Source organism: Thermobia domestica, chromosome 9 (genome assembly GCF_964235325.1).
Source record: "Thermobia domestica chromosome 9, izTheDome1.hap1.1, whole genome shotgun sequence".
NCBI classification, from domain to species: Eukaryota; Metazoa; Arthropoda; class Insecta; order Zygentoma; family Lepismatidae; genus Thermobia; species Thermobia domestica.
The window spans coordinates 9,002,442-9,017,956 of NC_137462.1; the positions used below are offsets into that span (position 1 = coordinate 9,002,442).

At 34.5% G+C, this 15,515-nt stretch overlaps 1 protein-coding gene across 1 annotated transcript in view; it reads left to right on the forward strand.

Moving 5' to 3' along the window:
• Positions 1 to 15,515, forward strand: part of LOC145694394 (uncharacterized) — a 622,323-nt gene that overhangs the window by 139,619 nt on the left and 467,189 nt on the right. Inside the window, exons 3-4 of the mRNA XM_081770569.1 lie at positions 2,197 to 2,402; positions 11,386 to 11,574. Of these exons, the coding sequence (XP_081626695.1) occupies positions 2,197 to 2,402; positions 11,386 to 11,574 (395 nt within the window). The remainder of the gene's footprint in view (positions 1 to 2,196; positions 2,403 to 11,385; positions 11,575 to 15,515) is intronic.

Below are 15,515 nucleotides of genomic sequence, written 5' to 3' on the forward strand. Positions count from 1 at the left end.
CAGGTGACTACAACCATTTGTCGACAATACGTACATTAAGATAGAGCGATGTAGGTATAAATGCAGCTTTCCAAGCTCGCTGGCATATCCCCGAAAAACAGCGGCTTATGGTCGCAGTAATTTTGCACCATAAGACGCTCTTTTTTCAGTCCCCCAGAAGAAAATCCAACTCTTTAAGCTTCGTTTTTTTTTTTTTTTTTTTTTTTTTTTTTTTTTTTTTAATGTTGGAGAGAAATTGCTTAGACCTGTTAAAAGCTAGTGTGATAAGTACTTATTACAGCGAGATTTGAATATGATAAATAGCTACATTACATAGAGCAAGAAAATTTTGGTAAAAATTATTTTTAGACGTTTGCAATAAGAACTCAGTATTGCGTAATAAATGAGTATAAAACAGAAAACATAGATAACATTAAACATCTGGGAATTACATTCAACAGATAGTAGACAGTATGACATATACCCTATTACATAAGGTCTAAGGAGTGTAATAGGTTTTATTTTAGAGTATTTTCATAAAGATAGAATACAGGTGTGCATGTAAGACCGAACTTAAAATTTAGATGATAATGTGAAATAGGACTTCTACAACGTCAACAGCTTCAAATGTGATTTTGTGGTGGACAAACACCGTGTGCGTGGGTTTTCTCGGGTTCTCCCGTTTCCTCCCACTTTCTTCATTCTACCACTTCATTCATTACTCATCATCAGCGTCTCCTTTAGCCTCACCAGCATAACCAAGGGACGTAAACCTCAAAGATTTCATTTTTTTGAAATGTGATTTATTAGACTACTAGGTTTTAATATGAACTTTGTTCTCATAGTTATAAGTATTGAAATATTCACGAATTTACAGATCTTTTTCAGCAGTGAATATTAATAAATACAGGGTGTATCAAAAAGGAATTTACAACTTTGAAAACTCATATTTATTTATTCATGTATCTTAGAGACATGGTTTTGGTGTCCTTTTGTGGCAAAGTACATCAAGTTTCGACTCACGTAGTACACTAGTTCAGAAACAGGCCACCGCAAGCGCTAGCGGCAGTTGCAACAAAGATGACTGTTTTTACTGGTCCCGATCCTCGTAGCTGTGTGTTTTGGTTTAAAGAATCCAAGTCTGCGACAACTGTGCAACGTAATGTTCGTACGAAGTATGATAAAAATCCTCCCAGTAAGCCTACTATTTACCAGTGGCATAAGTGTTTTATTGAACTGTACGACGTCCGGGATTTCCTAAATGTCCGCTATCCTGGTAAATGGATAACCCGAAGTAGGACAGTTGCGTGGCACCACGTTCACCGGACCTTACATCTCTTGATTTCTTCTTTTTGAAGTTCATTAAGGATAAATGTGGGCAAGGTTCTAGAACCCAGCTCCCCCTTCCCATTTAGCTGTAATAAAGATCGAAAACAACGTGCCCTGCAGGGCTCTAACCCGCCTTCACTCGCTAACGCTCGCTCGGCAGTATTACTTGAATTAAATATTAAACTTTGGTACAGAAACGAACCAACCTAGGTACTTACCTATATGGGGGACCTGTGTTCTAGAACCTTCCCATACATGTGTTTGTTCCACCCTTACCGGCTTCTCTACCAGAGCTCAGAGCTTAGATCTGCCTCGCAATTGAACAAGTTATGACATCTGACATGCTGCAGCGGGTTTGCTTGGCAAGAAATCGGCTTCAGATGGAATGTGTGCCACATCACCAACGGAAACCATATTGAACCTCTTCAGGTATAAGGTGAAAAACGTGAAGTGAAACTATACATAAATAAATCAATATGAGTTTTCAAAGTTGTAAAGTTCTTTTTGATACACCCTGTACTGACCATGTAACATTGGCTCGAAAGGGTCAAATCATAGTGTAATAAATTGTATAGCTTCAGTTCTACTCTCCAATGTAATTTTACAACGAGTGCTTTTATGTTATTCGTTGTTTGTTATATGAATAAAATTGTATTTAAAACATGAATATTTAACAAGCTTATTTATTTATTATACCAGTGTGTTAATGCTTTTTCCTTAAGATATCATCTTGTGGCATTTCGCTTTTTTTTTTTAAAATAGTTAATATCCCAGATAAAGTTTGGTTTCTCTTCAATTCAGAACACTTAAAGTGATTTAAAATTTAAGTGCCTTAAATTAAAAGTCGTAGTTAATAAGAATAAATTAATTTATTTCTTTTGTTTCTAGCTTACCAGTCACTAAAACTAATGCAGGCCGTAACAAGAAAGATAGACGAAGTGTGTTTGCAGTACAGAGATAATGGGAAAATGGCCACATTACCTCCACCTACCTCAGGACCTCCTTGCTCTGTGTGCGCCATCAAGAACTCCCGACGGAAAATGGAAGACAGACACGTTATTATCGATGACTTCCATGGCCTTTTCAATGTTCAGGTAATTTTAGTTACATTCAGTTAAAGTTACAGTAAAAAATAACAGACCTTCTTATTTGACCAGGTAATTTTAGTTACATTCAGTTAAAGTTACAGTAAAAAATAACAGACCTTCTTATTTGACCATCAATTTCAAGGATGTTATAAAAAAATAAAATAGAGGATCTGCCCACTCCGCGCCACTAAGATCGCGATGTTTCGAGCGAACAATCATGGCGGAAACGAGAGTAGCCAATCAGACGTGCCGGCTCAGACGGTGCTCGATTGTTTTTTGGCTTCATTGAGTTCATATGATGAAGATACGTATGGGCAGATCCTCTATTTTATAACATCCTTGATCAATTTAATGTGATAGTGCCAACAGAGCTTAAAAAATACCTCCCAGATCGGAGGTCAAAACCCACATGAATCCCCTAGATAAAGATTTAAACCTATCATATCCCGCTAACAAGAAATGCATAAACACTTTTGTTTACCGTTTTATTGATATATATTCCATATATATCATTAAAATTGTATTAATGTTAAGGTGAGAACGGTAGTTGAGCGGTAAAATCACTTGTGGTGCGAGGGCTGCTTGAAACGTAAAAGAATTTATTTCAGTTTGTCTCACGTTTATGCTTTTTAGACTCAAAGGGGCGGATGACTAATGAAAGTTAATGATTGGGAAATTATTTGTTTATGCTCTCCCAACGGGAATTAAACACAAGGCTACGTGCACCAAAGACAGACGTGCTAGCCACTAGACCAGCTGCTGCTTGGTTTATAAGTTTGGGGCATGGAAGTTTGTGGTTAAAAACAATGTGTACTAGCCGTTACGTGGAAAATTTCCCGTTAATTAGTAAAAGCCATCGTTAGTGATGGGAACACTTTCAAATTGACAATTCTGAAAGCTTGTTGAATTTTCTGGAAACTTTGAATAGTATTGGGTTAAAACTTTTGATTTTTCTTTTATGATAAGTTCAAATAAAACTTATCGTATCCTCCTTTTTCAAAAATGCAGAAACCAATTCAATTTTTCATCATAATATTCTGTTTATCATGATCGTACGTATCCTGCCATTTGTAGAGCTGTGCAATATTTAGAATGAATATCGAAAAGTAATATCGATAAAATATCGAAACGATCGCTGTCAGAAAATATCAAATAACAAGATATATAAAAAAAAAAAAAAAATCGCAATGTAAAAATCGAAATATCGCTCAGCCTTAATCATTGGTAAGTCACTTGGTGTAAGTTTTGAAGTTTCAGTGCTCCATAGTATTTCCATAATCTCTTCATTTTAACACAACAGATATTTTCTTTTGTACAGTCCTTTAATTCGTATCATATTACCCATCTCACCGTCTCTCTGTTCTCTCTCAAAATTCAGTTTCTTCGTAAGCAGTTTGTTTTTCTTGTCCTAACTGTCTTAAGCCACATTGCCACGTTAAATGAATCTTGTAGCTGGAATCTTGTAGCTGAATGAATGTATATAAACTTGCAACCCGATCTTTCTATTTACTCTTTACATGTTACAACTTCTTGAAAGCAAGGAAGGTTTCTCCACATGCAGCACTGCACTCTAGTGGACGAACAGTGAATTTCCTCATTAAAAACGTGTATTTTGGCGCACTTCCCGTCCCTGTCCAAAAGAATCCATTGTTTCGGAAGCGGCGAAACTTTTTTTTTCTTTTATGTCAGCGGGAGGGTGATAGCAGATAGCAAGCAAGACCTCCAAGAAAGTTGCGCATCGTTCAACTCCTTGCAAGATGGAAAAAATGTTTTATGACCCTTTCAAGACTATATGTACATGGTGACAGTGGTGCCCACCCCCCCTCATGTCCATGACGCACCCCCCTCAATTGTCTATTCGTAGGTGTTCTTCCATGAAAAAAATCTTTTCGATTAATTTTTACACCCCCTCAAACATATTTATATAGATTTTTAACCCCCCAAATATTTCAATGACGCAGTTTGCGTCATAGCCCCCCTTGTGGGCACCCCTGCATGGTGAAATATGGTAGGATTTCAAGATTTTTTTTTTTTTTATGACAGCTACAAGTTCTTCTAGACATTCCTTTTCATCATCAGTTTTTCAAACCTTCTTCATTGCTGTTCCGTTCTTCTCACGTAATTCTCTACATTCTCCACTATACTTGTTTTTGTGTGTGTGTATTTAGTCAATTTACATTGCTTTCTTGTAAATCCCATGTTCTCTTTTGTGCAATGTAATACAATACCTCAGAATTTGTGAGTCTTTATTTTATCTTGGTTCGTGGATATACAGATGTATTTTTCTATCTAAATGCTTCGTTTATTCTTACTATCCTTGTTTCTATTTTACGTTCACTCTCTTCATATGTAACTAACTATAGAACTCGAGAAACCCAGAGGTTTATCACTCCAGAAATAAAGAATACCATTGGATCCTAACCTGTGTCAAACTAGTCTACTCGGGATTGGTACACTCTACTGTAGCGCGTTAAAAAAGTTAAGTTGTAGATTGTGGTCTGCCTTCATAATCATTTGACCTACTATTTGTTAGCTAATGTATAGGTAGCATTGCACATAATCCATATTACTAAATTCAAGTGGAAAACGTGTTGTTTTCTTAAATAATAACGTGTTCAGGGTGTCTACTGGTCATGAAAGTCATGAAAGTCATGAAAAAGTCATATATTTTGCTTAGTGGTCATGAAAGCCATGAAAAAGTCCTTTATTTACCCAACTGGTCATGAAAATCTGAAATCTCAGAGTATATTTTTATACTTCATACTGCATGTACTGAAACAGTTGTATCAGGTCAGTAATTGTGAGAATTTCCCCCCACCAGTTAGTGCTGGCTAACTGGTACTTTACTGTCTTCCTAGCTGCTCCCTATTTCATCTTCTAGTCTCTGTAATATAGTAACAACTTTTTACTGTCCAACTTTTTGATCTGCTATTTCTTTACTTCTAAGAAATGTAAGTTGTGTATTTTTGAGCCTTTAAACTTATGCAAATAATATTATTCGTTTCAGTTTGCAGATTTTAAATTTGATGATGTATTTTTTTAAAACGAATTTCTTTTATAATTTGTTGTCTTTGGGCAGTTCTCTGAGTGCTTAATTTCAGACAAATTTCTGCTAGATGGATAATTATACTCAGAATTAAAACTTCAAATACAGTATAGAGTGATTCACTGGTAAAGCCCGTATTTAGGTAAGTGCTATTCTGTGCTCGAGCACAAGGCGGCAGAATTTTAGATTCTTTCTTTAAGATTCACAATAAGTGATATTTAAGACTAGCGACCCGCATAGTTCCGTGCAAGCACGAGAAAATATGTTAATGTTTTTAATTCGCTCTAATTACAGTAGTTACTAATTAGCTATCTTATCTGAAAAAGTCATCCTCTCCTACCCCCACCCCAAGGGGTGACGATGAACTTGAACATCATGAAAACTGATATCGTTAAACTCAGAGACCTCGAAAATTATGAATTTAACACTAATATCGATCGTTTTTGATTACTTTTAAAATCTCGCTCCCCTCCCAACCTCACTCCTAGAGAGTGGAGTATGACCTTGAAGTTGAATTAGATTAAAATGTCACTATTTATCTCAGCGACCCCTAAAATTATGAATACTTTGGAAAGAGCTTAAAAGTATATGACTAGCTTAAAAGTATGTGAAAGTATCCAGACTCTATGTAAACTAATATAATTTTTTACATATAAAGCTTTATGAAATGTTTTTTTACTAAACTCACTATGTTCTTTAATTATGTGATAAGTTCAAAATAAACAATGTCGATAACACTGACTGTTTGTTTCTTTTTTTAAAATTCCATATTTTACTATTACAATGATAAGAGTAAATATTTAAGAAATTCAAATGGCATAACGATTGATTAAGAATTAGTAGTTTGCATTTCATAGTCATGAAAATTTGAACAAAAAGGTCATGAAAAGTCATGAAAAAGTCATGAATTTACTTTCTGGTATTCCAGTAGACACCCTGGTGTTGGTGCCGTTGAAGAGTTCGGGGAAAACAATGATAACCCTAATTTTAAAACCGCGTGAGTGGGTTACAGAAAAACAGTAATAACACTCATGGGAGCTGAATTGCGGAAACAATTCAAGATAGAAAAAATAGCATGCTACTGTACTTTCAAACTTGAACTCTTTCGACAATTCAGCTCACATGAGTTATTTTTCTGTAACTCACTTGCTTTTAAAATGAGGGTTTTCATTGTTTTCCCTCGAACTCTTCAATTACACAATTTCCCTTTGACTTATTCTTTATATACATGTACTCACAATCCAACGCAGATCTACCGTATAAAATATATAGACATAGAAATACAAGTGAGAAACAGATTTATAAAAGATACAAATACGAACATTCAAATATAAATGATTCCAACCGCAACAGTTTATATGAAACTTCATCTGAATATCTCTTCAAAAGCCATATACTATAACATACTACTGTTTTTCCATAGCACTCTTAATCCAAACCTATTACAGCTTCCAGACCCACTTCCTAAAGGTATTGCTTTATATCCTAGGCTTCCCAGAGGTCTCTTACCAAAGGTTTTCTAACTACAATTCTATATAGTGTGCTGTAGTTGTACAAAGCGACGTACCTCACCCATCTTAGATGTCTTGATCTGTTAACTTTTATGTTTAAGATCAAAAAATTAATAACTTGTTTCATTATCTCGTTCAACTTTTAATGCCCTAAATATATTTTTTTCATAGTTTTACTCAAATACTTTCTTGTGTCATAAGAGCAACAAGATTGGCAGTTTTGCTTTGTTTACAAATGCCAGTTTGGATGTTTTTTTTTTTTTTTTTTTTTTAATCAGAATTAATGTTTAAATTTGTTTAAATATAGTATGAATGGTTTTTACCTGGGATTTGTTTCTATTGTTATACAACGACATTCGTACCGACTGCGCCATTGTAGAATATTTGAACTTTAACTTAATTTGTGAAACAAATGTAATCATGATCAAATTATTTGAATCACTCTTTATTAGATAATAACTTGTTGTGGGTCTCATGTATTTACATACTAGTTTCCCTTCAACTCATCCTCCATATATATGTACTCACAATCTACCAACAGATCTATAGAATAGTCATATGTAGATTTAAACATTTAAATATAAGTGACCTTATCCATAACAGTATATCCTAATCTCTCCAAACACCACAGATTACCTATATATTATCAGGCTACTGTTATTCCTTAGCACTCTTAAGAGCCTGCCTTACTAAAAATAATGCAAAATTTAGAATTTTTGTCTTGCTTGTTTATTGATAAGTGAAAGGAGATAATGATATGCAACTTACCACAATCATAGATAATGTTGTTCTACAACAAAAAATATGAACCTGAAGAATTTTCAGTGTTGCCATCCATAGAAATTACAGTGATGCCAGAATAACAATTTCCCTAAAATCTAAGTTAAGCCAGCGACTAGAGGAACGAACTCAACTGCATTTGATTACGTATCATGTTGTTTTGGTTTCCTGTCAGGGACGTGTAGTGCATATTACCGCTGTTACCGGCGGTAACGGTAAAAATATTACAGTTTTTCGTTTTTTTCATATATCTTCAAATTTCATTATCGACATGGGAAGATGTTTACATTTTCCTTTTTCTTTTCTTTCTTTCTTTTTTTTTTAAAAAAAAAAGTTTGGATGGCCTATGCTTCATTTACATTGTGAACGAATGCAACATGCCAACACCAAATAGGAGCATACTGTTGATACCGCAGATTTTAGAGGTAACGCGAACCCCGATAGCGTTCGTTCACTCCAGAAGCACCTTTTAACGTGCCAGCCAGAAGCATCCTGCGAGCTCGTATTTGGACTTTTGGAATAGCCCTTATGTTACCGTTCGGCTGAGTGGAACAGGAAAAAATAGGAACGTTCCCTGTCAAAACAAGGAGAATCTAGAATATCATCGACATGCATATTCTACTCACCGCCCGCTTAGGAGTCTATTCGCTCTCCTCTCGCTGTAGAGGATCGAGCGGGCGGTAACTCTACTATACTGTTTCGTTTGCTTCCCCATTCTAAGGATAGAAACTTGGCTGTAATTTCAGTATTCATAAGGTTATTTCACTGCCTTAACAGCATACAATTTCGGACAAATATAACTGGCAGGTTTTTTATACTAATAGCATTTAACACGTGCTACTGTGAGACTGATGTTCCAGTGCATTATTTATATGTTAATATATCATTTTTACACTACTTCTGTATGTTAATACGTTATCTTTAAATTTGAATAATACATCAACAGTGAACAAGAAGAAGAAAATATTCAATAGGATATTCTAACAAAAATTTAATATAGGTTTACTTTGGTTCAAAATAAAGTTTCTCATTGAATGTTAATTTGAGCTTACGGGCATTATTTTTTTTTTAAAAATGAGATTTTATTTCTTTTTAAACGGTATATATAAATTTAGATGGTTATCTCATGCCTGAAGGAGCAAAGATATTGTCAGTCCCTGAAGTGTCATTAAATATATAGAAATGCATATCGATTAAACACATTGTGCTGTATGGGAACTGTTTCAAGAGCAAGGGGGAATAGTAATAATTAGAGCGAAGCAGAGATGTTGCCCGCGCTCCTTCCAATTCGAGTAATTATTATTATTTAGGATTTATGCTAATTAAGTTGAAAATATTTTGTTTTCAATTTAGTATAGAAAACTTTCGATGCAACAAATTTCCAACTCTAGCTCCTAGCCTACTAGTTGAATTTGCACTTTGATGCAGTTTGATGTGTTGAAAAAGAACTGTGCAATCGTCTTCATCGTGCCGCAGTTTGACTGACTGACTAATTTTCAATAGGAAAACTTGTTGCTCAAACATAGGATGAAACTCCAGTTATGGTTGGTGAGGTAGGGAACTGCAGCCTCTTGTTAATTATATTTTCATTCTTATGCTCATAGACTTAATTTAGTTTTAGTAAAGTCCATTGATTATACAAAAGGGCACAGGCGTAAATAGCACCCCCGCAACCCTCGTGGCGGAGGGAGGCGCACGAGCTCCAGGGTCGCAAAATATATCGAAACTAGAGGCGCATAACTAGGTTGCGGGGGCACTGAAGCTTCAAGTTACGCTACTGGAAAAGGGTATAAGTTGTTTTTTAAAAATTGTGTTGGGACTTGCTTCTTCTTCCTCGAAGTCTTCAAAAAGAACAAATGCTCTGGATCATTTAGTCAACAAAAGTATCCCAACAGTCTCAAACACAGGGTATGGAACTATAGAAGTAGGGTAAATGATGTGCTGTATGTCTTTAAAGATGAACTGTTAGGAGTCTTTAAATCCATGATGGATAAAGACAATAAATAGGACGAATAGGATTCTCAAACCAGAGTTTGTGTAGCAAAATTCTATCAAACATTTCAAGTTTTGACTTCAATTTTTAATTGAACTGTTTTCTGTTATAACATCAAGATAAGAAATCTTGTTCAATATCTTACAAAGAAAGTTCATGATGTAGGTTACTGGAGAAAGAAAACAGTTGAGTTTGAAGAATGTCTAAGATCATTGAGAGACAGTTTCAATAATATTTAGTAAAAAATGAAAGAACCTGAAGAATCACATTGTTCAAAAAGGTCAAGAGTAAATGAAGTGGGATTTGACCCCTTTGCCAATGCCTATAGTTTGAAATGGTTGATACTTTGAAAGAAAAAGTGAATACTAGATTTTCTGTTATTGAGAAACAAGAGTTACTTGTAATATCAGCAACCGGTAACAATCGTCAAAGTGTCACGCCACGTCACTGTTTCCTGTGAACTACTTTTTAAATAATTGTTGTATTTAGCTTGTAATAAACAAAATAGTTTTAACATACAGTTTTTAAAACTAAATAATAATGCTATTTAAAAAGTAGTACACAGCAAACCAAAACAACACAATACGTAACCAAGTGCAGTTGAGATCGTTCTTCTAGTCGCTGCCTTAACTTAGATTTTAGGGAAATTGTTATTCTGGCAACACTGAAAATTTTTCAGGTTCATATTTTCTGTTGTAGAACAACATTATCTATGATTGTGGTAAGTTGCATATCATTATCTCCTTTCACTTATCAATAAACAAGCAAAAGAAAAATGGTAAATTCTGCATTATTTTTAGTAAGGCAGGCTCTTAAGCCAAAACTATTATGACTTCCAACAAGGCCTGCTATACCCTATAGGATAGATCCTAGGAAATGTCTTACGATTTTTCCTAGAGTCAAAGTCTCAACGTGTATGGTATAAGATCGCATATCATTTCCTATGTTCTGAACGATCCTGTGAGATTTCCCTTGTTTAGAGCACGCTCTATTTCGGAAAGAAAATTCGGAAGATTTCGATTTAAGTGACATCAGGCGAGAGAAAATGAAAACAAATTTGCTGGCCGAATATGCGTTGTGAGACGTGGTACCTCTTTGGAGAATGTGAAACAGATGCTTAATCATCTTCGTGTTCGGCGACCATGTGTGGGTGAATGAGCGAAAATACTCGAAAAAATGAAGAGTGGTGCAGGGATTGATGAGATATGAAATAGCTACAGTTTTGTCCAGTAACGTCTGTTTTTTACTTTTTGCTCTCATAATTAATAGTGTTGTTAATACTATTCCCACATTACCAATTGCTTGTTCAACTGTAGTTGCCATTTTTTACTGCAATGCAGTATGGATCAACATCTTCAACGTCATTCGGTTAGACAGGAAACATCTTCACGTGTATGGCACAGAAGGTTAGAATTTCCTACGAGATATGTCGTAATATTTGTCCTAAGATATTTCCTAGGATTTATCTCATAGTGTATAGCAGGTCTAACTGGTGTTTTTTCTTACGCAAATTTGAAAACTAGGGAAGTATAATTCTGAAAGATTTTTGCACGTTAAATTTATTTTCTTTATTCACATAGCCTAATTCTGAATAATGCCATTGCATAGACTTATTGTATTATAATTTTCGAACGCAATATATTGTAAATTGTGTTCCAGGACCCGAGCCGAGCCAGTTATTATGCAGTGTTTGATGGGCATGCAGGGCAGGATGCAGCAGTCTACAGTGTTTCTCATTTACACCAATTCTTAGCAGAATCTCCGTACTATCCTTCGGATCCGGAGAAAGCTATTAAAGATGCCTTCCAAAAAACAGACGAATTGTTTGTGGAAAAGTCCACACGAGATGTAAGTATATATAACTTGCCATAGGTAAACAAAAGTGCAATGCCAACACTTTTTTTGCTGGGGACGGGGATTTACGCACTAATACGTAAGATTATTGAAAGATTAGTGGATTATGGATATAAATGGTATTAGCAGAAAATTCACGATATGCAATCACATACACTCTAATTTAACCCTCTCGTTATTTGTACTACACTATTACTGTAAAAACTTAAGTGACCCACTTTTTCATCGACACTCAGCCGAAGTTGTTGTGCTGAAAACTTTTACAATATGTATACTTTATTTTTAAACACATGCCAGGATTAAAAAAGAAATGAAGTCCTTAACAAGGCAGGAGAGGAATTATAGCATACCCAATCTCAAGGTTCACATTTTTCGGAAGCATGTCCCCAATTTCCCCGCCGAGTCACTGAATTTGGAAACTGATTAAAGAAAGGAAAAAAAAAAAATCTCACAAATCAGTAAAGTTGGAGACTGATTTTATATTTATTTATTTATTTATTTATTTATTATTCAGAGTATATCTAATCTTACAAGTCACTGAAACTGGAAAGTGAATTTTAATTAAAGCATACCCTGTCTCACAAGTCACAGAAGTTGGTAGAATGCATTTTCTTAAAATCACATTCATTTATTGCATCCATTCATGGTCGTACATCAAAATTAGACACGTCAGTTTAAAATATATACATAAACATAAACATAAATAGCTATTACATATGAATTACTCTAAATTCACCAATATACCTTATTACACATTTAATTTTGTGTATACCAATTATTTTGAATATCGTCGTCTGAGATTCAATACCGTGTAACATATCACCAGTTTTACAGGAGAGACAAAAAACTGTTTAAACTTAGCTTCAGTGTCAATATACACCGTATTACTTTGACGGAATAACGGAGCCATTTATCGTGATATAGGTGCGCCATTCTATAATGATCCTAAATGTATCAAAAACTAAAAATCGCCAAAATTGGAGATACGCGGTGTAAAATCTCAGACGATGATGTGTTCTTCAACAGATAAAAGCATTGTCCTAGCAAGTATCTTTTAACTTCGATTCTAAAGCTGTTTACAGAGACCTAATTTTTTATACATCATGGGAGCAGATTGTATAATAATATACCTTTGTGAGTAACTTATTGATTGTATATGTTTGTTCTCTGTGTATGCAAGTGAATGTCTTCTTTACTTCTTGTGTTGTATCTGTAAATGTCTTTGTTAATAATAAATTCACTGCTATATCAGGGGCGGATCCAGGGGGGGGGGGCGATCGGGGCGATCGCCACCCCCAGAAGAGGAAACCTTTTAATTTTATATATAAATAAAATATATAGTTTATTTTTTGACGCTTTTAAAAGTAGCTCTAAGTAGCAGTATTACAACCCACCGCCCCCCCAGAAGTCCGCCCTGGATCCGCCCCTGGCTATATTTTGTTCTTATTTATTAATGTTTCGAACAAATACATTGACGAAAGAGTTATTATTTCAAGTTTGTTAAAGACACTTCTTCAAGGAGAGTTCCATTCTACTCCTGATAGTGTCCTTACCACTTTTTCTGTAGCCTAATGATGACAAGAATTTTAGGTATATTTCCTCAAAACATCAAGCCATATTTTATTATAGAATGAAAATTTGAGTAATATATTATTATTATTATTATTATTATTATTATTATTATTATTATTATTATTATTATTATTATTATTATTATTATTATTATTATTATTATTATTATCATCTCTTACACATCTGATTGCATAGCACAGTGTGTTTAACTTCGTTTGTATATGTTCTGCATGAGGTTTTCAGTTAAGTTTATTATATATTTTTGCTCCGAGAAAGTTAACAGTTTCTACACAATTAATTCCTTTATTGTCTCATGAGCTAACTGCGAAAAAGACTTAGAAAAAGAAGAGTATTGGTTGATTTGGTTATTTTTAACATCACAAAATTTTAAAGCACATATTTTATTTGTGTTAACAATTTGCTCATTTTTATTCATCTAAATTGAAAGTTGGTTCATTGCCAGTTGACAGTTCGCTTTCATCTTTCCCTTTGACTATTTATTATACAGGGTGGCCCAAAAGTAGGTATACACCCCTGCATTGATCAAATATAACATTCTAGCTTAGTGGCGGTGGCTCAGTGGTAGAGCGTTCACCTCTGGTGCTTGGGGTCCCGGGTTCGATCCCAGCCCCCGCCAAGTGAATTTTGTGGTGGACAAACACCGTGTGCGTGGGTTTTCTTGGGGTTCTCCCGTTTTCTCCCACTTTCTTCATTGCACCATTTCATTCATTACTCATCATCTCCGTCTCCTTTAGCCTAACCGGCATAAGTGTGGGACGTAAAACTAAGATTTCATTTTATTTTCATTTTTTAGCAATATATTATGATTTACTAAGTCAAGGGCTTTTGTTAGATCAAACAGTTTCCCGTACTTAACTCTCTCCCATCCACCAACTTCCTACAAGTTTCGAGAAAATGAAAAGTAAATGTCTCAGTATATTTAGCTTTCAAGAAACCATGTTGTGTGTTGGATAAAATAGAGTATTTATAAATGAAATCCGTTACGCGATTGAACATTATTTTCTCCAGAATTTTACCTATTAAGAGTAGCAATGAAATCAGTCTATAGTTTCTATTTCATTGTGTTTATTATTATTATTATTATTATTATTATTATTATTATTATTATTATTATTATTATTATTATTATTATTATTATTATGTAATGGTGTAGCATTTAGCATTTTTTAGTTTTATAGAAAAAATTAAACGCTAAACTTAAATCCAATCCAAAAATGAAACACTGGAAGAGGTACATGTATAAAACGAATTCTTTCACAACTTCTTCCTAGAAACAGTTACATTAAGGACTGTTTGATACTACGTTTTAAATAGAAGTTTGAAATTCTGGTGCAGTGTAGCTAAAGGTTTAATAATGCAAGCTGAAGAATATTTTGAATAAAAATTCCAAGAGTTTTTTGCACGCTTGTACCTGAGACAGAAAATGTTAGATATTAAATAAAATCCACTCACAATGGTTTTTGGTATTAAAGGAATTTTTCATCTTTCTTTATTATGTATTAAAAAAAAAAAAAAAAGTCGTAGAGAATGTTGAGTAGTGGTGATTCATCTTTTATTCATTGATTCTTGTAATAAACAAATAAGTTGTTTCTTGGAAGCTGAAACCATTTCGAGGAATCTTAATTTACTTAATGGCCGTATTCGTGCGTGGTTGAGTTTTTGACGAAAACAAAACAGTTTATTGCGTATTTATCGTGAAACGGGATCAATACACCAGTTTAAGAGGTCTTACAATCTTGTAATTCAAATATAAACATATGCATGTATGCTATCGTTTATCTTATTGATTGATAATGAGTATGTAAATTATTCAGCTTAATAACTTAGCGAGAGATTAATTAATATCGCTAGTCTTAATAGTATTTATTTGGTTTCTAGTATCTGAATAGTCAATACGTAGTCTGTGATATACTTCGTTCACTATCCTCATATACATTGCTGTCCGATGCCAATACATTGCGGGTGGTGGAGGATGTCACCAAACTCAGTATGAGGGCGCATTTATGGCTGGTCGAAGCAAAGTCGGTGAGGGTGACAGATTTGTTGTTGCCAGATTTTCTTTTTTGTGTTATTTTTGTAGGTCTTCGACTAGAAGGATCTAACACTGTATCTGATGAAGCCAATATGTTCAGTTAGTTGGCGAAACTGTTACACAGTTATTATTTTAAAATAAACGTTGCTTTGTACAGTGATTTGCTTTTCTTTTGCGCTGCCAAAATGTCTTGAGCCGCGGCAAAAATGCGAACTAAAGCTCACACCCACGCGTTGAGCCAATAAGGGTTCAGCAGTTGCTAAGCGAGAGAGCCTTAGCGGAAGAGAGTGGAATTCCTTCACCCGATAGC